This window comes from Triturus cristatus, chromosome 3_1 (assembly GCF_964204655.1).
Source record: "Triturus cristatus chromosome 3_1, aTriCri1.1, whole genome shotgun sequence".
Lineage (NCBI taxonomy): Eukaryota > Metazoa > Chordata > Amphibia > Caudata > Salamandridae > Triturus > Triturus cristatus.
The window spans coordinates 791,029,276-791,052,014 of NC_140583.1; the positions used below are offsets into that span (position 1 = coordinate 791,029,276).

At 45.0% G+C, this 22,739-nt stretch overlaps 1 protein-coding gene and 1 long non-coding RNA gene across 10 annotated transcripts in view; one reads left to right on the plus strand and one right to left on the minus strand.

Annotated features, from left to right (window-relative positions):
• LOC146861042 (uncharacterized) overlaps positions 1-22,739 on the plus strand; it is a 115,519-nt gene that overhangs the window by 51,177 nt on the left and 41,603 nt on the right. The gene's annotated exons all lie outside the window — the stretch shown is intronic.
• LRRFIP1 (LRR binding FLII interacting protein 1) overlaps positions 871-22,739 on the minus strand; it is a 458,695-nt gene continuing 436,826 nt past the window's right edge. For all 9 annotated transcript variants that reach the window (XM_085645079.1, XM_085645077.1, XM_085645080.1 and 6 more), the window contains 3 exons: positions 21,516-21,595; positions 17,231-17,335; positions 871-1,860 (listed from right to left, as the gene is read on the minus strand). In XM_085645079.1, coding sequence (XP_085501205.1) covers positions 1,750-1,860; positions 17,231-17,335; positions 21,516-21,595 — 296 coding nt within the window. In that variant the 3' untranslated portion in view covers positions 871-1,749. The remainder of the gene's footprint in view (positions 1,861-17,230; positions 17,336-21,515; positions 21,596-22,739) is intronic.

The window sequence follows — 22,739 nt, forward strand, 5'->3', positions numbered from 1 at the left end:
ACGTCGCTACTTCACTATCAACAGTGACCTGTGTTAAAACCCATTTTGTCATGAAAAACACAATAGCCAGGTTGCATTTACATTTTTGATCAACTAAAACCATATATCAAACTTCAGAAGAACTGGCCAAGTCTTAGTTCTCACCCACTTCAAAAGTAGAAATGCACCAATCACAGTCAACACTTGCTTCAGAGTAGAGCCCATGCCATTGCTGATCTCAAAGGACAACTGATTCTTAAACAAGTAGATAACATTTTTCTTTTTTTCCCCAACAACTATACCACCTGCAAGACCATAGCAACCAATTCTCCTCTACCTGGCTATAAGACAAACCATCTTAGAAGGTGTCATTGGCAATCCAGCTGTGAAACAGCAGCTATCCATATCTAAAGGTCCGAGGTAGCACTTTGTCAGTCTTCCAGGTTTTTTTGTTACATAAATAATCTGATGGAGAAAAAACCAGACATTCTCAAACTATGAACTACGGATATGGAAGAGCAGCCTAATACTTCAGTCTTACCTGAGATGTTTCTACACTTCTGTAAATCACACACAAACAATTACCTCTCTAAGGAGCACCTCTTCCATTACAGTTAAGAAATTCAACTTCTTTAGTCAAAAGACAGACACACATATGCTTTCCTTTTCCAATCCCCTTCTCTTCTTCATTCTATCTCCATATATGCCCAAAAACCTGGATACATTGTTGTACTCTGTGCAATGCTTTGCTGCTTCTTAACTATGTTTGTATGATATACACATCTTAATGTAGGACGTGACAACTCCTTGCCACCTTTTAACCTACCACTCCACAAATGATCCAGTAATCAAATATTTCAAATGACAAAAGCTAAAGAAGTGACATTTCTTCCTCTTCTTTTCTATGTGGCATGAATTTATTTTAACAGAAAACTCCTTAAAAAACAAGGAAGCCATTTAATTTTAAAATATAAAGATTAAATAATACAAGTAAACATCTGCATTTCCTTTTTATCAGTTCCATGAAGCAATTTGCTATTTGCCCTGAAATAAAATATTTATATTATCGAAACTGTGAAAACATTCCACCTGTTCAAAAATTCTAGCATGAAAAATTCTCATCCACCTGCCTTCATCGGTCACAGACCTTCATTGTCCCATAAGGTCACTTTTACATCTAGGACCATTGTATTCCAGTGAATTTTCATCACAAAGAGTTTGTCTCAGACAGTGGTCTATTGCAATGGCTTGTGTTCCACAATGTTTTTGAATCACAAAGCGCCTACCGCACACAAGTCAGTCTTCAAGTATTGGGAGCTGGCGTCATTTTCTCTCTTCCAATTTTCAGTAAGTCAAATAAAAACAAAAATGAGGATTAAAGCTAGAGAACACCAAGTCAATATCTTTTTACAGATGGTGTGTTTTGGCGAGACATTCAGCTGCAGCCATGTGCACCCTAGGATTCACTGCCCACGTTGTGCTCGGTGGATGGTACACATTGACTGAGGTTTGACTGTCTGGGTACATTGAAGGCTCTTGAGGAAATCAGCTTTTCCCACGCACACATTGCACCAGCAGAGCTGCTGATTCCAGGTTCCCTCAAATTTGCTCAGTAGCATGCTTCTGAGTAACACAACAATACTGGCTTTGTTGGATTTCTCAGTAGGCTTGATATGATGAGGCATTCAAAACCATCACAGATAGAAAACATCATATGTTCTCCTTCTGTCAGGTATTGTCAATGTATTTGTGGTCTAATGCTTTCCTTGGTTACTGCTGAGACAGCAAAGCACTGCGGTTGGCTTTCATCTTCTCCAGGCGCTTTGATAAGTGGCTGTTGCTGACTTCCAGTTCTTCTATTTTATCCAAGTATGTGCGGAGCTAGAAATATACAAAGAGGGTGAACAGGAAACACAGTAGAAGCAAAGTCAATAACAACAAGTCATTAACAAGATTTGAAAAGAAATGGAGAAATTAAGAAAGCATTGAAAGAGTCAAATGAAACATATAAAGGAAAAACAAGAAGTATGAAAATGAAATAGGATGGATAACAGAAGGCTAAATAAAAACGAAAAGGTAGAAAAGAGGATATAGAAGAGGTAAAGAAGAAAAGGTGAAATGAAAAAATATTGAAGCAAGGAAGAAAAAGTAGGAGTAAATAGAAAATGGGTAATGGAAATACAAATAGAAAAGTGCAGATGAAGCTAAGATGTACAAAGAGAAAAATGTGTGTATAAACAGAGAAAGAACCACATATAAAAGTAATATAAAGAGATAAAACAATATTTGGGATACCTAAACACATGTCTCCAATAAACATCATGCCAGGTCAAACAGCTCCTTGCATTACTCTCGCTCTGGAGACCCTTGCCTTCCATACACACTAGGCAGTCAGCCCTACCTTGTTGCCGGCATTTTGGATAAGATTTCAGTCCATCTCAAACATCAACCTATGTCACAGTCCTGGTTCTCTGCTCCAAAGTCTCCAGATTTTCCAAAACATCAGTTTAACCCAACACACTCACCTCTGTACAAGAGGACATTAACCTTTAACAAAAAATACAAAGCAGTGTCACCAACCCTGATGGATCTGCTCTGAAGACGAGCACTAGCCACACTCAGGCAATTTGGCCGAACCTGGGAATCAAGGCACGGGCAAACTTCTGATAGAATAGATAAAAACCTCTCCGCCAGTGAGAGCTTTTTTTTTTTTTTTTCTTTTTTTTAGAGAGTGATCACATCCCAATTTTCTTGTGAGTCAGCAGGGTAGATAGTACTTTCCCCACTATATAAATTGGACTTGGGTAGCCACAGGCAAGAAGCCAAAACGGCTCCATGTGATACCAAAACTTGAAGAACCTTTTGAATAAGGGAGCTGAATTTGTCAAATGTGCTGGACTCAGCATGGACCCAAGTCATTGCTCTGCTGATACTTCACTGCTGCTTGATTTGATTAGGCTGTAAACAAGTAGATAACATTTTTCTTTTTTGTCAAAGATCTTTTTATTAAACATGATTTTCATGTGACATACAACACATTGAAAAACATACAGGACTTCATATACGCATTAGCGTCTAATAGATGATCAGCTTCTCTTTTTGGGAAGTCCCAACGCCCCCCTCCCTTACTTCAAGTCATGTCCGTTTTATTAAATCAAGCATTAGGAGTATCAACCCAAACAAATATTGTAAACAAACCCCGCCTAACTTTTTTTTTGCCTTTAATGTGTGTTAAGATCTCTTCACAGAAAGTTCGGATAGTCGGGCAGTCCCACCATATGTGACGGAAATCCCCGAGGAGGCCGCAACCTCGCCAGCAGAGATCGGAGGTATCTGGAAATATCTTTTTGAGTTTAGTGGGATACAGGTACCAATCAAAAAGGGTCTTGTAATGGGCCTCTCTCAAGGTCACGGAGTGATTGCTCTTGGTTATGTCCGACCAGAAGTGTTTCCACTCCTCTACTGTAACGTCTAGCCCGACCACCTGTTCCCAGAACAACACGTAGCGTGCCTGTGGGGCGTGTATTGTCGAGAGCAACAAAGCATAGAGAGGAAATCGCCCCTTTCATGGTGCCCGCCCTCTGTACCAGCTGTTCTATTAGAGTGCGTTCTCTAGTGGCGGCATCCCTTATCAGAGGCTGGGATACCCAATGTTTGGGTTGGAGATATTGGAATTGCTCGCTATTTGGAACATGAAACTCTCTTTGGAAGCTCTCGAATGTAAGCACGTCAAAGTTGTGAAACAGGTCTGAGACCATCAAGCATCCTCCCTCCCGCCACGCATTGAATGGGCCCTCTCGCAAAGCTGGGGAAAGTCGGGATTGAAGTGGATAGGGGTGTACGGCGAAGGGAAGGATGTCCACTCCCCGTCCCTCGTAATCTCATCCCAGACCTTAAGGGTGGTTCGTGTCAGGGTGCTAATGTATGCGTTAGCCGGCCTATCTTTTTTCTGCTTCCAAAGCACGTCCCAAATCGACCTGCCCACTATCGCCCTTTCCATGTGGAGCCAATGTTTATCGGACTCCATCATGGACCACTCTACCACCACCCTTAGTTGGACTGCTTTGTAATATAATGAGAAGTTCGGTAGCGCCACTCCCCCCTCCTCCTTCGGGCGCCGTAAAACATGAAACGAGAGGCGAGCTCTTCCACCCTGCCATATGAATTTAGTGATAAGAGAACGAAGCTTGGGCAAGAGATCGCGATCCAGATTGACCGGGAGCGCCTGGAACAAGTAGAGTAGCTTTGGAAGCAATGTCATTTTAAGGGCATTTATCCGTCCGAGCCAAGAGATGTACAGCGGTTTCCAGCGCTTGAGATCTTGTTGGAGTTGAGCCAGCAGGAGGGGTAGTTGGCCTTATACAGTCCTTCTATCCTCGGGGTGAGCTGAATACCTATATATTGAAAGAAGTGTTTGGCCCATTGAAAGAAGGTCTGTCCCCGGAGCAGCGGGGCATCTCCTTCAGGGATTGTGAGATTCAGGATGAAGGATTTCGATAAATTGACTTTGAAGTCTGCGCCCACTTCAAGTTTAAGCAGTTCTGCCTGCAGTGCCTGTAGTGAAGGGCCTGGATCTGTGAGTGTCCTCAGGATATCATCCACAAAGAGCAAGGCCTTGTGTTCTATACCCCCAAAGTGTATACCTTTGATCTCCAGGTTGGCTCTGAAGTGGATTGCCAAGGGTTCGATGCTCGGGGCAAATAAAAGAGGGTAGAGAGGGAAACCCTGTCTCGTGCCTCGGCTAAGTGCGAATGAGAGTAACGACGATCCGTTGACCTGAACTCGAGTATGGGGGTTTATAGTTCACCCTGACCATATTAATGAACTTGTCTCCAAAACCAAACCTTTTCAAGGTAAGAAAGAGGAATAACCTATTCAACCTGTCAAAGACCTTCTCGGCGTCTAGGCCCACCAGCATTGCCGGAATTTTGAATTTGGAGACTTTTTCAATCAAATGTATAGTCCTCCGAATGTTGTCATACGTCTGCCTTCCTTTTATAAAGCCAGATTGATCAGGGTGAATTAGTGAGGGCATTATGTTTTCTAGTTGAGTGGCCAGTACTGATGAGAAAATGTAAGCGTCTAAATTCAGCAGCGAAATACGCCTATAGGGTTTTTCCCCAGTTTGGGAATGACTGTGACTACTGCCCCAGCCATAAAGTTCGATACTGTGGAGTCCTCTACTATTGCGTTGAATAACGAGGTGAGGTGGGGTATAAGCTCCGATGCAAATATTTTATAAAAATGTGCTGTCAGCCCATCGGGCCCAGGGGATTTGTGTGGTTTAAGTTTTTTAAGCTCCAATCTTCCTTAGCCCTCCGTTTATTCAATGTGGTGTTCAGTTCAATACAATACATTTGCCTCTGAGGACTGTTTTGAATGCATCCCAATTGTTCTGGGGGGATGTGGGCTGAGGTTGATTCAGTTCAAAGTATTCAGAAATAGAAGCCCTCAACTCATCCAGAAGAATTCTGTCCCTGGTTACCGAGATTGGGAAGTAACATCTGTGAGTGCCTGCCTGGTTACATTCCCAAGACAAGCTGATGGTCTGAGATAGTGATTGGGAGTATCTTCGCTGCCTGTAGGGAGCCTAGTAGGGATTGACTTTTAAAGATGTGGTCTAACGTAGAATAGGTCAAGTGTACGTGTGAGAAAAAGGTGAAGTCTTTGGGTGGTTGGGTAGAGCGTACGCCAAGCATCCCTCAGACCAAAAGCATTTATTCTCTGTTTGATACCTCTGGGGAAATTGTTTGTGGCCGCCCTATGAGGTGACTGCTCTCCATGTCAGCATGCCAGGTCAGGTTATCGCCTATCAGATCAAGTAGGGAGGTCAAAAACACTGCTCGCCCTGTAGTGGGAGCGCACGTGGAAATAAAAGAGTCTACTTCTCAGTTTTCCCTTTACCATGATTACCATGATTACCCTGTCATCCCGGTCTGCCTTTATGGCCTCTGTTTGGAATTTTGCTGAGCTGCGAAATAGCAGTGCGACACCCTTCTGTTTGGACTTGGCAAATGATATATGGATCAAGGGATAGCTTTTGTGGCGAAGTCTTAACTCGTTTTTTAAAGATTTGTTTCCTGCAACCCTACTACTTCAAACTGGTGGTCTGTAAGATACTTCCACATTTTCTGCCTTTTGAGGGGCAAATTTAGGCCTTTTACATTCCATGAGTCTATTGAGACCACTTTATAGACCTCTGTTCCCTCTACCTCGCATACATTCCCCCAGTGATCCTCGATCCCTCTCCCGCACCCCCTGTCATTTTCCTCAGTCACCCAGGCTGACAGTGAAGAGAACCCCTGCACTCCTGTCCTACAAGGCTGCCTGACTGTCCCTCAGCCCTACCACCAGGTTCCCCCCCTAAAATAGAAAAAAACAACAAAAAAAACAGAAACCTTAAGCTGAGCAGCCAACGGGCTACCAGCAAAATCAGTCCTGAAGAAAAATGACATGGTAACGGGCGACTTGGACAGTGCCCGAAACCCCAGCTGTCGGTCGCTTCATGTGGAGGATACCAGATAGAAGTATGTGGAACTATGGCCCATTGCATCACTTCAATCGTGATAGATAAGCATGGGCATTCTCGCCAGCAGTTCGCCCTTTATTGCATTTGTCCCAGTGTGGTGCTGCCCTGCAGTTAAAGAGGATGTCTCCCTCATGAAGTCTGTTCCTTGTCCCTATAACTTCATTTTTGGCTGGGGTTGCTTTTTTTGTTATTTTTTTTATTTGAGTTTTATAAAACGCTGGCTAGACCAAGAGGTATCAGAGCACATTATATAAGGAAATAGCATTTTACAAGTTACAAAAATCATGCACCATTGATGAGTAGGTCTTTTTGTCGCATTCACTCCTTTCATGGGACCTTGGCTGCCTTCATCTTCGGGGATAGGGAGACCTAAAATGCAGAGACCCTCTTCCAGGCTTGAGACGTGCTTTTGTTATTGAGTTCAAAGATGAGCTGGAGGGCAAAGTCCATCTGTAGTGTATGCTGTCATCTCGGACTTTAGTTGTTATCGGTCTGAGTTGATGTCGGCGTGCCAACCTAGAAGGGGCCAGGTCCTGGAACAGCAGGCACTTGTATCCTTGAAAAGAGGTCTCTTTCTTTTTCCTTGCGGCTTGCAGAATCGCTTCTTTTGTTTTAAAAGAATGCAGTTTGACAAGAATGTCGCATGTGCGTCATCGCTCACCCACCTGCTGGTTTCCCACGTGGTGTACCCTGTCGATCTTGATCTTCATCTGGAGCGGGCTCAAAATCTCGGCAAAGACCTCCTCCACAAAGGCCTCTAAATCCAGCCCCTCCGCGCCCTCCTCTAGGTCCCTTATTCGAATGTTCTCCCTCCGGGACCTGTTTTCTAAATCTTCCGCCTTCAGGAGTACCTGATGTAGTTACGTCTGGAGATCCTGTTGCTTTTCATGCAGCCTAGTAGTGTGAGTGTCCAATTCTTGTGTCTGCTCCTCTATCTGCAGGACCCTGGAACCCACAGCATCCACATCTTGCTGGAGGGCTGACATGTGGTCGATGAGGTCGGCCTTTAATTGATCTATAGAGGTCCGCAGGTCCTGCCTGCTCTCTGCACATAATTCAGATGTAAAGTCCCTGAGTGAGGCCACTAAATCCTCTCTGGTGAGTGCCATCGTGCTTGCCTGCCCCCCTTTGTTGTGGGTTTGTCTCTTCTCTGATGACGCAAAATAGTTGGAGGCCTTGTTCAACGCTTTTTTCGGTGGCATATGGGCTGTATTGTGAGCCTTCCTTGCTTGTTGGAGCTACCCTCCCCCCCCTTCCGGTTTGCGGCTTCTTTGTGAAGGTTATTGTGGAGTAGTGGCCTTCTACCAGGCGGGAGCCGGCTCAGTGGAGCTTCTCTCATAATCCAGCCTGAGACGGCCATCTTAGATTCAAACGCATGGTATGGCTCAGAGTGTGGCAGCGAGTGTGCAACAGCTTTATCACTTGGGATTCAGGGTAGCAGTGCTTCACGAATATGTCTTACATTTCTGCCCCCCTTCCAGATGCTGATATAGTTATTGTCCCCTTATCTTTGGAGCAGACCTGGTTCAGGCACCATCTTGGGGTCAGGCGCTGCCTCCACCTTCAGCCCAGCTTAAGACCCAAACACTTTCTGCCTCGCTGTGGATTAGCTTGGAGGGGGAACCCCCCCTGGGCCGCCTCAGAGCACCACTCTGCCGCATTCGCCAGGCCCCGTTCAACTCCTTAGTGCGCTGGTGCTGATCAGGTGCCACATCGACGCGCAGCTCCGATCCGGGGCCGCGCACTCTCTAAATCGCATGGGCACTGCATCGCGGGTGGGAAGACTCTTGCCGGGCTCACTCTCCCCTCAGCGCAACACCCGCTGTACGGTATCTTTCTTCTCTGTGGGTTGCTCCGGTCCTGTAGAGGCCGCGCGGACCTACTCAGTCTCCAAGCTCAGGGCAGTCGTCGGCGCCATCTTGATTTTGCGCTCCGCATCATAAAAACCTAGATTCTTCCTTGCGGACACGCTGGGCTCGGGCCGCCAGGCTCTCTACTGCATCATAAAGCGTTTCTGGACCAGTTCTGGCAAGTTTTGGTCCTCTAACCTTAAGTTAGCCTTGTCCAACAGTTACAGTGCTCCAGAGCTGGTGTGGATCACATCCACTCAGCCATCTTGCCTGGCCACGCCCCGTAGATAACATTTTAAATATAATTACAGAACATGGCGTGTTTTTTTGGGCTTAAAAGTTAAATGACTTAAAAGAATTTTGAGGGTCATTCTCTCAGCATTAGTCCAAGAGATATGAAGCATGCCAGAGTTCTTTCGAAGAAGCATTCTGCATATCTGCCAGTTTTGTCAAAGTTTTGTCCCATTTTATTACTACCTTTACCAGAAAAACCCTTGGAGAAGGCTTACATTAGACAGCTCCAGAGCTATCTGAAAACCAATTTTCTACTGGTTGCATTGCAGTCGGAGTTGCTTATTCAGCAAACTGCTAATTGTAGTACGGAAACCACTATAGTAGCTGCAATGGATAATCTGCAAAGGATACTGGAACCAGGGCAGCTGGGCGGCCGTGGTTCTCTTAGATTTAACCACTGCTTTTGAATCAATCGCTCAGGCAGTCTTAATTGTACATGTTTTCAAGAGTGGCATTTGTCAAAAGGCCCTTATGGCTGGTATCATTTTTTAATTGGACAGAATGCAGGCAGTATCTCTTACCAAATCCTCGTCAGCTGCGGTTCCAGTGATGCAAGGTGTGCCCTGGGTTCTTCTTTGAGTCCCACCTTATTTAGCATCTACATGTCTCCTTTACCTGTCCTGGTGTGTTAATGTGGCTTTGAGATTATAACATAAACACGTTACATACAGATTATTTTTACCATCTCCAAGGATGTCACAGATACAGAAGCCAACTTAATGCATGTCTGAGAGCAGTGGCAACCTGGATGCACTCCAACTGCATTCAACTGAACTCAGACAAAACAGAGGTTCTTCTGCTGGGTAAAAGAAAACACTTGTTGGACTAAGGAGTTAAATAAAAAATTACAAAGTTTCAGTAAATGTTAAAGGATTTCTAATTGGAGGCTGAAAACTAAGTTGCTATCCTCAGATTTATTTCTGGGAGCAATGCAACAGCATGAAACGGAATATATTTGTTTGTGCAAAATATTTCATGGTTTGTGTAGTTGTTTGATGCAAGCTTGTTTTGTGGTTCAAAGCATCGAAATTACTTAGGCCGTGAACTCCCGCTTCCAGTTATGACTCAGTGGGGGTTCACGGATTCCAGTAATGATCAAGCAGGGGGGTCCACAGAAGTCAAAAGGTTAAGAACCCATACTCTATATCTTTGCATCTTTGGGGAACGATTACAGGTGGTGCTAAAGTATGCTGCGATGCGGATTCTTGAGCTTCCTAGAACAGGGTATATGTCTCCTTTCTGAAAGAAGCTTAATTGGCGCCAAGGTCTGTAAGATAGCCACTTTTAAGGTCCTTTTACATTGGACATCTGACGTTACACAGAAGGGGCCCAAGGTACTTGACTGTCAATCCTATCATATTTTTAGAGACAGAGTCTCTGTTCTAAGAATGCTTTATTGGTGGCCATTCTAAATATTTTCCATTCCTGAGTAGACTGGAAGGCAAATGCTACTTACCAGTATGCATCTGTTCTTGGCATGTAGAGCTGCAGATCTACACACTGTGCATAGATCGCCATTTGGTGTTGGGCCCGGATGTTTGCAGTTGTTTTTCCTCTTGGAAAGTCTTTGGAAGTCACGAGGTATGTGACTCCTCCTTTGGATCGTATCGAGCATGAGCTTCGGCTCCATCCTCAAATTGTTTTTTGCCAGCAGGGAAAGATGGAGCGTAGTAATAACAGTGAAGATGCCCATGTGTGGTATATCTAAATAAGATAGACTGGAACAGATAAAGGTAGCTGGGGAGGCGGGTGGGCGTGTGTAGATCTGCAGCTCTACATGCCAAGAACAGATGCATACTGGTAAGTAGCATTTGCCGTTCGAGGCATATGAGCTGCAGATTACACACTGTTCATAGATTATATAGCAGTACCCATCCTTAGCGGCGACCACCTGTATCTGTTGCAGTGGTTTGAAATAATGTTTTGAGTACAGCCTGGCCCACACTAGCCTGCTGCTTAGTTTGCACATCTACACAATAGTGTTTAGTGAAAGTGTGCGGTGTTGACCATGTAGCTGCTCTGCAGATATCATCTAATGGGATGTTCCCTAGAAATGCCATTGAAGCCCCTATTTTACGTGTAGAGTGGGCTTTTGGGGGAACGGATAGCGATCGTTTTGCTTTGTGGTAGCAAATCTGAATGCATTTGACATCCACCTAGCTATCCCTGACTTGGAGATGGGGTTGCCTTTGTGTGGTGGTGAGAAAGAGACAAACAGTTGTTTGGTCTTACGAAAAGGTTGTGTTCTCTCGATGTAGTAGAGTAAGGCTCGTTTGACATCTAATGTGTGAAGAGCTGTTTCTGCAACGGACTGTGGTTGCGAGAAGAATACTGGTAGTTCTACAGATTGATTTAGGTGAAAAGGAGAAATGACTTTAGGGAGGAATTTTGGGTTAGTACGGAGAACAACCTTGTTATGGTGCATTTGGAGAAAAGGTTCTTGAATGGTAAGTGCTTGTATCTCACTGACCCTTCTGAGGGAAGTGATGGCTACAAGAAAGGCGGTTTTCCATGTTAAGAATTGAAGTTCACATTTGTGTAGAGGTTCAAAGGGAGGTCCCATTAGTCTGGTGAAAACTATATTTAAGTTCCACACAGGTGAGGGTGGCACTCTGGGGGGGAATTATTCTTTTGAGGCCTTCCATGAAGGCTTTAATGGCAGGTACTCTAAAAAGTGATAGATGTTTCCTGTTTTGTAGATAAGCTGCTATGGCTGCAAGGTGCAGTCTAATGGACGTATAGGCTAGATTGCATCTTTGCAGGAGTAGTAAATAGCGTATGATGTGTGGAATGGACACATCTAGGGGATTGATCGTATTGTTGTGACAATACACAACAAAACGTTTCCACTTGGCTGCGTAGCACGCTCTAGTGGTGGGTCGCCTAGCTTCTTTAATGACGTTCATGCAGTCAGGGGGAAGATTTAGATAACCGAATTCTAGGATTTCAGGAGCCAGATCGCAAGGTTGAGCTGAGCTGGGTACGGGTGCCAGATCTCTCCATGGTTCTGGGTTAAGAGGTGTGGAGAGAGGTGTAACTTTTGGTGCGGTACTACAGATAGTTCCAGCAGTGTGGTGTACCACGGTTGTCTGGCCCAAGTTGGAGCTACTAGGATTAGCGTGAGGGAGTGTTGTTGTAGTTTGCGCACCACTAATGGAATGAGTGGGAGAGGCGGAAAAGCGTATGCAAATCTGCCTGACCAGTTCATCCATATCGCATTGCCTTTGGACAATGGGTGTGGATATCTGGCGGCGAAGCTTGGGCATTTGGCGTTTTCGTGGGTGGCGAAGAGTTCGATCTGTGGATGCCCCCACATTTGAAAGTACGGGCGAAGAACTTGCGGGTGGAGTTCCCACTCGTGGAGTTGTTGTGTTTGTCTGCTGAGCAGATCTGCCATACTGTTTTGGACTCCTGGGACATGCTGGGCTAGGAGAAAGATTTTTTGGGGGATGGCCCATCTCCATATGCTCTGTGCTAGCTGAGAGAGCTGTGGACGCCTTGTTTTTGTATATAGTACATGGCTGTCATGTTGTCTGTGCGGACTAGGACTACTTTGCCTGAAATCTGTGTTTGAAAAGATTTTAGGGCTAAATATATGGCTAGTAACTCCAGATGGTTGATGTGGAGTAACTTTTGTTGAGGTATCCATCTGCCCTGCATGGTGTGATGTAATAGGTGAGCTCCCCAGCCGGCGAGCGATGCGTCCGTTGTCAGTACTACCTAAGAAACCGGGTCCAGGAACGGTCGCCCTTTGGAAAGGTTTTTGGTGGTCCACCACTGCAGAGAGCGATGGGTATGACCGTCTACCAACACCAGATCTGTTAATTGACCCTGGGCCTGGCTCCATTGGCGTGCTAGGCACTCTTGGAGAGGACGCATCTGGAGTCTTGCGTGGGGTACTATGAATATGCAAGAGGCCATCATTCCTATTAGTTGCATAAACACTCGAGCTGGAAGAGAGTGTTGTGGTTGAAATTTTGCGCGTAGAGCTTGAATGCTTGCTATCCTGGCAGGACTGGGGTAGGCTAGCGCTCGAGGCGTCTATAGTGGCACCCAGATATTGTTTTACGTGGGACGGTTGGAGAGGTGACTTTGCGTGGTTTACCGTGAAGCCCAGTTGGTGAAGTAGTTGGATAGCGGCGTGCGTGTGTTGTACACACTGGTTGTATGAACTGGCTTTTATTAGCCAGTCGTCTAGGTATGGGAAGACATGGATGTGTTGTCTCCGCAGGTGTACTGCCACTACTGCTAGGCACTTGGTGAATACTCATGGTGCTGTGGTGACTCCAAATGGGAGTACTTTGAATTGGTAGTGTTGGCCGTCCACTACAAATCTGAGGAACTTCCTGTGAGCGTTTTGAACAGGAATGTGGAAATAGGCGTCTTTGAGGTCTAAAGTGGTCAAGAAATCGTTGTGGGAGAGCAGTGGAAGTACCTGCTGAAGTGTTACCATGTGAAAATGGTCTGAGTGTATGCATTGGTTTAGGGGCCTGAGGTCTAGGATGGGTCGTAGAGTGTCGTCCCTTTTTGGTATGAGAAAATATAGGGAGTAGACCTCCATATTTTGTTGGTTGGTAGGAACCCTTTCTATCGCCCCCTTTTGTAGGAGGGAGATTACCTCCTGCTTTAGTAGTGTTAGATGTTCCTGTGACATTGGGCGTTGTCGGGGTGGAATGTTTGGGGAGGTAGATATTAGTTCTAGGCAGTAGCCTGACCGAATTGTTTGTGTTACCCATTTGTCTGAGGTGATGGTAGTCCAGACAGGAAGGAAATTGTGGAGTCTGCCCCCGACCGGAGTGGGATGGTCTGGGGGGAGTGGAGGGAAGTCATCGGGTAGGTGCGGTGGCAGAGCGGGCGGTGTTTATGTTGCCTCTGCCTTTATTATTGTTGCCTCTGTAGCCGCCTCTTTGGTAACCCCTTGTAAAGGTGGATTGGGTAGGGGCCTTATATGAAGGGGAATCGGTGTCAGAGGAGTAGCCTCTGGATGTGCTCCGAAAGGAAGAGCGGCAAAAGGAGCGCCTGGGAGGGTGTGATTGTAAGGCTCCCACAGACTTCGCCGTATCGGTGTCTTTTTTCATTTTTTCTAGGGCCTCATCCACTTTTGGGCCGAACAGATGTTCCTGGTCAAAGGGGTGGTTAAGGATGGAAGCTTGCACTTCTGGTTTAAAACCTGAGATCCTTAGCCAGGCATGGCGACGGAGGAGGGTGCTGGTATTAATGGCTCAGGAGGCGGTGTAAGCTGCATCTAGGGCACAGCGGATGGAGGTATTGGTAATGGTTTTGCCCTCCTGAATTAACTCATTTGCCCTATTTTTATATTTGTCAGGAAGGTGTTGCATTATGGCTTCTAGTTAGTCATAATGGGCCCTGTCGTATCTTGCCAGTAGCGCTTGTGTATTAGCGATGCACCATATGTTGGCAGCTTGGGATGCAGTGCGCTTGCCTGATGCGTCCAAGAGTTTTGACTCTTTGTCAGGTGGTGGTGCTTCGCCTGACGCTTGGGAGTTTGCCCTCTTTCGTGCTGTAGACACTACTAGGGAATCTAGTGGTGCTGGCCCTCTGATGTAGGCGGGATCTGTAGGGGCGGCTTTATATTTTTTGTCTATGCGCGGGTTAATGACCCTGGCTCTGACTGGGTCTTTAAAGACCTCCGGCGCGTGTTTGATAACCCCTTTGAGCATGGGCAGTATGGAGGTGGCCCTATGCGTGGTGTCAAAAGTATCGAGAAGGAAGTCCTCCTCCACGGGGTCAGTATGGAGATCCACCCCATGATAGTGTGCAGCCCTTTGGAGTAAGTGGTTGAACCCTAATGAGTCTTCTGGTGGGGATGGTCTCGAAGGGTAGAGATCATCTTTCGGGACCTTAGGAATGTCAGGGATGTTATAGTCATCCCATGGGTCTGGGGAGCGAGTGGGGTCCCCTGTTGGTAAGTCATGGGGTACGTCCCCTATGTCATCATAGACATCATCATTATCCGGAGAGTGTGTGGGGGAATGATGAGGTGGGGGGGAGTAGGAGGAGGTGGATGAGGGGAAGGTGGAGGAGGTGGTGAAGGTATTCTGAAAGGGGAGGTAGCAGAATCCTTCCTCTTAGGAGGTGGAGCTGGAGCAGGCTTTTCCAGCTGTCTCTTTCTGATGCGGAGCATCAAATGTCCGGTTTTGGTGTCCTTGATCAATGTCTTTTGCAATGGATCAGGTGCAAAAAGTTCTTCCGAGGGTGGTTTGTCCGTCGACGCCAAAGGCACCGGGGTCGTCGGGTTGCTTGTTTTAGAGTCTGCGCTAGTCCGCTGTTTGGAACTATGCGGCCGGGAAAGGGCTGTCTGTTTACTCGGTGCCGAGATGGTTTTCGGTTTCGAGATATCGGTGTCGGTGGCCTTGTGTTTTTTGCTCGGTTCCGAGGATGGTGTCGGTACCGAGGAGCTGGAGCTGGTTTTGGGTGCCGAGTGTTTCAGTGTGGAGCTCGGTGCCGAGGAGGAGGCCATTTTCTTTTTCGGCGTCGGTGCGGAGGAGTGTTTCTCGGCACCAACGGTGGGCTGGCTCGAGCCCGAGCTGCCGGAAGGCTTAATAGGCTTCTTTACCGGTCCCGAAGGTGCGGTGTGGGAAGCAGTGTGTTTGGTCTTGCCTAGGCCTGGAGGCGAAGGCGTGACTGAAGCCTTTTTCGGTGCCGTCGAGGGTGTAGGGGGGGGACTTCGATACTCACAACCCTCTGTGCCGGAGTGATGTCCTCCAAATCTGAATCGTCAGCTTCGGAGGCGCTGACGAGGCCCTCGTCGGTGTGTTGTCATTCTGGAGCGTCGACGCCTTCCCCGAAGATGTCATCTGGAATCGTCGTCGAGTGTGCATGGTTCTTCTCGCTCTTCGGTCTCGAATGGTTTTCTTGGACCGGAAGGACTTGCACGCCAGACAGTCTCGAGCCTCGTGTTCAGGGGAGAGGCAGAGGTTACAGACTTTGTGAAGGTCGGTGTGGGGGAATTTGGACCCACATCTAGGGCACTTCTTGAAAAGAGTCCTTTCCATTAGCCAGGACCGGAGCTTGGGTAGACCCGAAGGCCGTCGTCGACTACTAGAATCGAAGGTCTTGATCGATGAGAGCCGCGTTGAGTGTGGAGATCGCGATCGAAAACAATACCGCGAATGGGGTGAGGATTGCGCGTCGATAGAGGAACTGGAAACTGTTCGGAACCGGAGCGCGAAGATCACATCCGAGCCCGATGACGGAAAAAACCAATCTGAGGATGGAGCCGAAGCCCATGCGCAATACGATCCAAAGGAGGAGTCACATACCTCGTGACTTCCAAAGACTTTCCAAGAGGAAAAACAACTGCAACATCCGGGGCCACCACCAGATGGCGATCTATGCACAGTGTGTAATCTGCAGCTCATATGCCTCGAACATTAACTTTCCAGTGTTTAAGAAGAAATGAAAGACCAGGCTTTTACAATAGTTTTAGTGATATTTGATGTATGAATTGTTAGCATTTCATCGCCGGATCACCCTTTGCTGTGTAGCGTAGCACTTTGTAAATGCTATATAATGACCTCAGTGGCTTAGGTTTGTGCGCAGTGAAGGACTTCTAGAAGCTACCGGAGATAAACAAATAGATGCAGGAAAATGGAGGTGCCATTAGATAGCATCAAACTTTTGCTGGTGCCTGATGCAGAGTATCCCCTTGTTTCTCAAAAGCAGCTTGAGTTTTTCACCTCCATTCCATCCCTATAGTGCAATTGCAGCTAATAAGACAGACTTTTACATAAAAGGGATTGGGACACTGTTTAACTTCTTTTCATTCCATCACTTTGGAAACCTTTGAGGTATTTAACAGACAGGAACCTGAATTTTAGAGATTGGATCTATCTTCACACACATCAGGCAGAGTTATCGCACTTAGTGCGTTTGCTTCCGGCTAGAAGACAGTTTCCAATAAGCATCACTAAGCAACACCCACTCTGTCACTCTTGCCATCAAAACACAACCCACCACAAATCATTAACTGTTTTTCACTATGGCACTACTCCTCATCCTCCAAACATCAGTCAGTGACATTTACCCTGTCTTCACTCTACTTAGGAAACACTTGCCCCAAAAGCATTGGGCACTACCAACCCATTTAGGGATGGCTATTTTAAAACAACTAGCTGTCGCCCACAAAATCTGGGCACTGCCTGCCTAATATGTGACAGTACATCGCGGTCTTCACACCGCAATACCTTTAACAAAGCAGACATTACAATGCAAGTCTTACAATGACTTGCGCTGGGGGGCGCTGGACTTCGGAATAGTATGATTTACTATTCCAACTCCAGCCTACGTTACAGTAGGGAAAGTGTTGGAATAGTTAATCAAACTATTCCTTAGCTTAGAGTGCCATCCAGCGTAAGTAGTTGTAATGACTTGTGTTGTAATGCCTGCGTTGTAAAGGTATTGCGGTGTGAAGAACGCGATGTAACAGATGTCTCCCCTGCCTGCCCGGTCTCTAGTGCCCTTGCTCTGAATTAGACTATTCTTTCACTAGCATTTTGCAGGGTCTCCCATTTGGCCTTTCTGCTCATAAGGTGCCCATCTCCCACAACCTCCTCACCTCTCTTTGGAGCTTCCGTTTCTCTGCTTTTAGTTCATCTTCCACTTTCTCTGCATTTTCTGCAGCGCTTCGGTAGCGCGTCACCTGGGCCTCTAGCCGTATCACCTTGAAAAAGAAGAAAAACATGCACTGTCACCCACACCAGGCCCTACAAGGTTTTTCTCAGGTACTGTTAACATTATGATGTCTTATGACTACCATTCCCTTAAACATAGGAGAGCTCACAATTTAGTGCTTTAGACAATATTTTTTGAGAGATTCTTTTTATTAAATGTTCTTTTTTCGAACATGTTACAGGACTTCAGCAGAGGTTACTCACTGCACATCTTTCAGGGCAACATACCGGCTTTACAGTTCCATTTCAAAGAGATTTGTCCCCATTACTGATTTCTCTTGTGATCACAATCTCCCCATATTAAGGTTGTGCAATGTATGTTTTTCATTTCTTGTAAAAGGAACCATAATCCACATAATGCCATAAAGTCATCCCTGCACTGTACTATCAGCATTTTTACTAGAACAAGCTTCCCAGAGGTTGAGGTACTAAAGCCATGGATTGCAAACCTTTTCACACATAAAAAGTTTTCTACATATACAGTGACACATCCACTGCATTACACAGATCCTGACATATCCAAATGATTTCTTACACAGACATTCATTAGCCGTGCTGCTAGATCCTGGTGGGGGCCGGGCATGGGGCAAACAGGGGCTCCTGGACCCCTACGGTGAGGGAAAAGAACATTTGCCTCTGATGTCCTGGAACCTGCCCTACTAAGGCTCCTCAAACAGGGCAAAGTACAACCATTTTTTCACTTGACTTTCAGAGTAGCGAAGGAGAGCAGTTACACGCTTGTCGTGGTGCGGGTATAGGGAGCAGGCTTAAGCTCAGATCTCAAGGCAGTGTGGCAGGCAGGTACAGGGAGAGGCTTGAGCTTAACAATCCGTCATCAACCCAGTATGGTGAATATCCAACGTAGTGCTTGTGTTTTCAAGAAAGAACGTACTTTATATACACAATGATTCTTAATACTACACAATTCTACTAGTAACAAAAGCAGCCAATCATCTATATCCAGGGAACACCCAAAACAGAGGCACAAACAGATGTGCCAATTCTGCACCTAGCTGTTATCAACCTATATTAAGAAATAATTGAGAGAAGAGAAAAAGGTCAGGCCTCACATAAAATGTCCCCACCTTTCACAACAGTCTGCATTCCCACGCCTCACCATCCACCAAATGGTATTATTCATGAAGAATATTCAGCAGCTCCTTCCTCACAAAATATCTCATAGAATATCTAACAAAGCCCTGTCTCTTTCCCTCCCTTTATTATCGAGGACTCCTCTTTGCAGCTACGAGAATGTGAGCAATAGACTTGCACTGTCTGAGACCACAGTAAACACCTCCATCTTGTGCAAGGTGAGGTCAGGGATATTCAAAATGGATCCTACTGGCCTCTATTATTATGTTTCACACACACACACACCATACATGTACTGAGCAGGCTACACAAAACAACACGCTTAACATGCATTTGGGATGTTAGTGAACAGAACTGGGCAAGGGCACAAAAGCTGAAATTTTGCAGAGTGGGCCAACAGGCCTCCACGCTAGTGGCTCTATAGAAAAGGGTCTGGTCACAATATAAATTATCACCACCGCTCTATATGCGGATCCCATGACATGATTAGCACGATGCAGATCTAACTATCAGGATCCAGATACACCCAGTTGTGCACCCAGTGCATAAGCCACATCATGCCTGACAAATGCTTGACAGGCACAGTTACCTGCACATTGTATTACTCTGCCTTTCACAGACACAACTACCCAAATTGTACGTTTCTCACACCGTGACTTACAACCAAAGAGGACACATTACCCACACAGCCATTACGTAGCTCTAATCACACAATGCTTTGCACAAGTCATGATTTACATAGCTTTTCTTTGTCACTTAACTACACAAACCTTAAAAAACTCTTCGACGGTGCAGCTAACTAAATTGTCCGATCCCTATTTTTCCTCACAGGTACAATTACCCACACACTGCTCAACATAACTTTATTCATACTGTTCCAAATATATAAGACACTGTTACAACCTCCCCCCCCCCCAAAGAGCTTGACACAAAGCATATAGATGGTTTATTTTGCGCACAGTCGCCCAAACCTAGCCCTGCACAGACCTTCACAAGTATCATTAACCATACTGTGTAACGGAAACGTGTCATGTGGATCAGGGTCATGTTTGAACATGCAGAGATGGAAAAGAGACAATTTGAAAGGGGCACTGGAAGTTAAATCCTTGTATCGTGTCAATCATTTAATTCTCGTTATTCTTACTAAATTATCCCTCTTCTATGCTTCACAGCTTACCACCATGAAACAATCATCGATCGGAGTTAGACACTAGCTAGTTCCAGTGCTTCAGTGTCTGTTAAACTTTGCTAAATGTACCATCTTATAATGAGGCCATAGATAACTGCATGACAGCCATTGCTTGACAGACTGAAGCAACCAGAAGCAAACATATTAACTGTGTGAAAACCTCCAATAGAAATAACCAGTAAACATTGGATTTTTGTTCTGTATGAAGGATAAATTGTCATGGATGCATTGCCAGCAGGTGCCCAAGTGTGGACAAATGCTAATACATGTGCATAATGACCACGGTCAAATTAATATCAGTGAAAACATAAAGTGAAAGTTATCAATTCAGCCTAATGCCAGAGAAGGTTTACAGACTTAAAGGGGCAACCAAGTGTGGAGAAAAAAAACCTTACTTTTTCCTAGACCCGCATCTCTAATCACCAACAGGTATTCTAGAATGCAGCTTTGTTTTAGGATGAAAGTTAGAGTTGTGTGACTTCACTCACAGGATGACCCTTTAAGATTTATAGGCCGAGCTTGGCCAATATACAAGTGAGGCAGTAAATAATTTATAGTTTTAGTTTCTCACTTTAAATTTATCAAATTTCATTTAAGCAACTCATTTTTTTTAGACAAGTACATGTAGGGATCAAGGTGATGTGACATGATTACTGTTTGAAAGACTGTGTCAAGTTGCAGAGCGGGCATTGGCGTGAGACCCCTATAGTGTCCACTGTAGTTTTCCCCTATGTTAGCCGCTTTTGCTTTGCACACATCACCGAGTAACTCGCTTGTTTTTGTGCCACACTTATTTTCGAAATCAGCTGCAGATATTTTTTTTTGCTAAGATTCAGTCTGCACAATTCATGCAAGTCCACACCACACTGTGCCCTGTTCTTCTCTATGGTCTTACACTAACAGCTAGACATAATCTTGAGAGCCAGCTGCCGTGTTTCAAAGAGGACAAATCGTACTATATAAGCTGAGACTTGCCGTTCTAAAAACAGAGAAACAAGACTTGCAGGGAATCGGTTCTGAGACAAAAGTGCTGTGCGCCTGAGATGTAGACTAACTGATTATGACCGTCAGGTACTTATCCCAGACATCTTTAGTATAACACTGCTTTCATGGTAAGGGTAGGCTTAGGCTAATTGTCATTCGCTATGAACGGGCTTTTCATTCTGTTCAGTTTATTAATTGTGTCAATCATATTATTGACTTGCATATGTCTCCTAATTGCAGCACAGTTTCTTCATGATACTGTATGCTAGTTTCAATAAGTACTGTAAGCTTTCTTTGTGTCTCTTTCCTTTTATTGTGGACACGTGCGAAATGAGAGAACAAAGGGTGATGGTCTGTTACCGCGACTACTAAGAATTCAGATTCTTGTGTTCTAGGGTACTAATTCATCTGTCCCCCTGGACTGTTGTGAGGGAGTAACCAGTCTGCCAAGATCTAAATCAAACCCTAAGGCCCTACATGCTGACTTCCTGTGATCTCAGGCAAAGTTCAGTTTCTAAGCAGGATCCCTGAAACAGCATGAATTTTATAGCTGATGATACTAGATAATAAACTGGCATTGGCACACAGTAATCATCATAGCCATTAAGTAATGTGTAAAACATAAATATCGTTCGAAACATTAATAATTAGGCGTCTCAAATATTGTTGATCCAACACAAATAAACATGGTACAAAAAAGGAGTTTGGATTTGCAACAGTATCCTGAATTAGACCGGCACAAATCTTATATAGATTTGAAAATATCCCCAGTTTAATTATATTCGGTACTGGGTGCATCCTACAAAAGAAAATGTAAATAATGTCACTGAAAGAGCACATAAATATGTACCAGATAAAGCATTTATCTTTGGGTTACTTGACCACTGACACCATGCCACACTTACATTCTGCTCCAGTGTTGTTATTTCTTGCTCGGATTTTGCAAGTTTGAATTTGAGGTCACTGATTTGTCTGTTGGCATCCCCTGTAAAATAAGCAGCCTATTAAAAAGGAGTTTCCTGAGTCCACCAGCTCTCCCAACACCATAAGACTGCAAGGCAAACATCCAGTTAGAATATAAAAGCTTTAATCACACTCCTGTCTGCTGGTTAGTTTCCCTCTGAAACGATGCTCCATCATCAAATTCTCCTAAGGAGGAATGGCCTAGAGATCAACAGAGATGTTCCTAATAAAGAACAATAGTTTTGCAGCTTGGAATTTTTTTTAGACAGGTTTGCAGACTATTGCTGCCTGTGGATTTATCCAGAATAGATTTAAATGTTTGAAGAACAGCATGTAATAACATGACAAGAGTCTACGACCATACCTTAGTGATACGAACAAGATCCTTAGCTTCATCTTCAGCCCTTTGCAAGCACCCCATTTTTTCACCACACTGTTTGCGTCATTGGGTGGACGAATTGTACGAAAGTACATTTTTATCAAATTCCAAGCTGATAATAGTGTTACAGGCAGTGACTTTTTCTTTTGTTAAATGGAGCGGTTAAATACACGCTTGCCTAGCACGGATTACTTGAGGCACATTCAGAGAAGGTGTGAAAGAGGCAAACAGTCTGCATGAGTAGGTTCCTAAATGCGACTTTTGCTACCAATATATATCTTGTTGTGCATAATAATCTAAGTAGTAGTGCTTTAAGACAGTGTATAGGTGGCATCAGGCAGATGCCTTTCAGGCCGCACCCAAGCAGATTTCCAAAAGTGCAACCGTTGCTGCCTTCCAACCACGATTTGCAGGCAACATTTATTGTGCAAGTGGTAGCAGATGGGAGATATGATAGTCTCCAGCATGATACATGAGTTAAAAATAGCCTTACAGCCACACAGCTGGCCTAACTTTTATGGATCTTTGATGAGTGACTGATTTTTACATTTTGACATTGTAGTTCTTCAGTGCAACTAGCCAGAAACTATCTTTCTAGTAATGGACTCCAAGGCTATTAGTGACAGATGGATTCATCCCACATTTTCTATTCCATCACATTGCCTTATATATGAATTGCTTCCATTGCAATGCCTGAAGAGGCCACTAGGTGCATTGAAGGTCCATTGATACCCTCAATTCAAATGTTTTCTACACCAGCTTGTAATGGAAAGGAGCAACCAATCAA